The 1,895-nt window shown below is 27.5% G+C and overlaps 1 protein-coding gene across 1 annotated transcript in view; it reads left to right on the top strand.

Moving 5' to 3' along the window:
* Positions 1-34: 34 nt before the first annotated feature.
* The window catches only part of LOC111627004 (sodium- and chloride-dependent taurine transporter-like), a 29,707-nt gene continuing 27,846 nt past the window's right edge, over positions 35-1,895 (top strand). Inside the window, exon 1 of the mRNA XM_023370546.1 lies at positions 35-370. Within this exon, the coding sequence (XP_023226314.1) occupies positions 325-370 (46 nt within the window). The 5' untranslated portion in view covers positions 35-324. The remainder of the gene's footprint in view (positions 371-1,895) is intronic.

Genomic DNA, 1,895 nt, shown 5'->3' with positions numbered 1-1,895 from the left:
AAGATCAAAGTTGTTATTAAAATTCTACATACATAAAGTTTTAAGGTTAAAAACAAACAACATTAACATTTTTAAAATCTTACTACTGTTAAAATACATAAACACAACATATTAAAATCAAATAATTTAAACCAAATTCAGAATACTTCACAAACTTTTCCTAGAAAAAATATATTGCTATTAATTTTTTGAGTTTTTAAATATTTTTTATATTCAAGTTAAATAACAAAATCCTGCTTCTTCAGACAATGCATCATCATAGCCAGTTTGAATAGTGGAACAAGTTTATATGCTGGCTTTGCTATCTTTTCTGTTCTTGGTTTTATGGCGAATGAACTTGGAGTGCCTGTAGGAGAAGTAGCAGAATCTGGTAAGTTATTGTAATTGTTTGTTCTTATAATTATAATATGTATTATTATGACTAGTAATAAAAAGTATATTTTTTCTATGAATGTTTGCTATTACTTAATGTTAAGGAATAAACATAAAAATATGAATAGTTTAAATATTTAAATGAGAATATAATAAGATTTTAGTGGAAATATATTTTCATTACACAATGATTAAGAAAATCATTATTGTTAAGATTTTTTTCTGTCACATAGATTACTTGCATGTAAATAGTATTTTTCACAAATTTTCAATATCCTTCCAATATACATCTCAAGTATTTTTCTCATTCATTACTTTATCTCATTTATCCTTTTGTACTCAAGTTTCCTCTCTTCTTTTCTTGGTGATTATCATTCTCGTATAATTGATCATCTATTTTGCATCACTCTTTATATGTGTATATCCCATATTATTCATTTATCATTCTCTGTTCCAATGTTTCTTTTTATTTTTATCAAATATAGGATTTGTTCATTGCTAATTCTATTTAGCTTTGTCTTTTGGCAGCATCCTCAAACATTTATTTCAACACATTTTATTTTATATTCTGTTCTCATCATTATTATACATTTTTTGAATCTGTAAGTTAGGATACTTTCAATAATAAATGGAATTATTTTTTTATTCAGTTTTGATATTTATGTTTTAATAACAGAATGCAGAATTTTTTATTTTTTGTTCTATTTTTTTTTTTAATCATTATTATTATAAATATTATCGTTTATTTTAGCAATACATCTGCTATCTTCCAGCTTAATACTTATAACTTTTGTTTTGAAATCAGAATTATGCAAATAAAGTCAGTAATAGAATAAAAATGAGATGTCCAGACTTTTTGGAAATTAATCTTAATAACAGTTTACTATACATAGTGTTATATAAATTCAATGACTCTAACTGGGTACATATAATTAAACACTACACATAAAACCAATATTCAACAGAAATTACAAAAATCTACGAAAGTAGATGTTTTCACCCATGTTAAACAATCATAATCATGCTAAGATGACCATTTAACATGAGTGTAAACATTTGCTTTTGTAAATTTTGTAGTTCCTGCTAGATATTGGTTTTATATGCAGTGCTTAAAGTAATGTGGTGTGACCTCTAAAATCTGATCATTAACCACTTTTGCTCACCAGTAGCTGAATGGTTAAAACCACTAAACCTTATTAGCTGTTTGTGGATTTGTATCTCACCATTGGGCTGGTAATGTGGAGTTTTTCAGGTTTTCTTCACATCAGTAACACCTAAATAGGAGCCAGTTTTCCATAAAAGACCTTCTGAGAGGCATCTCCCTCAATAAATCATTCATGTGTCATCTAAATATATAAAATTGCTTGTCCTGACTGACTGACTCATTCATTCATTCATTCACTGATTCATCATCGCCCAGAGCAAACCGCTTAACCTAAAGAGGTGAAATTTGGTACACAGTTAGGGTACGTCATGGAAACGCACACTAAGAAAGGATTTTTCGAAATTCCAACGCGGGGGGG

This window comes from Centruroides sculpturatus, unplaced genomic scaffold, assembly GCF_000671375.1.
Source record: "Centruroides sculpturatus isolate CEXI.00-Female unplaced genomic scaffold, Cexi_2.0 scaffold445, whole genome shotgun sequence".
Classification (NCBI taxonomy): Eukaryota; Metazoa; Arthropoda; class Arachnida; order Scorpiones; family Buthidae; genus Centruroides; species Centruroides sculpturatus.
This window is presented reverse-complemented; position numbering and strand designations above follow the sequence as displayed.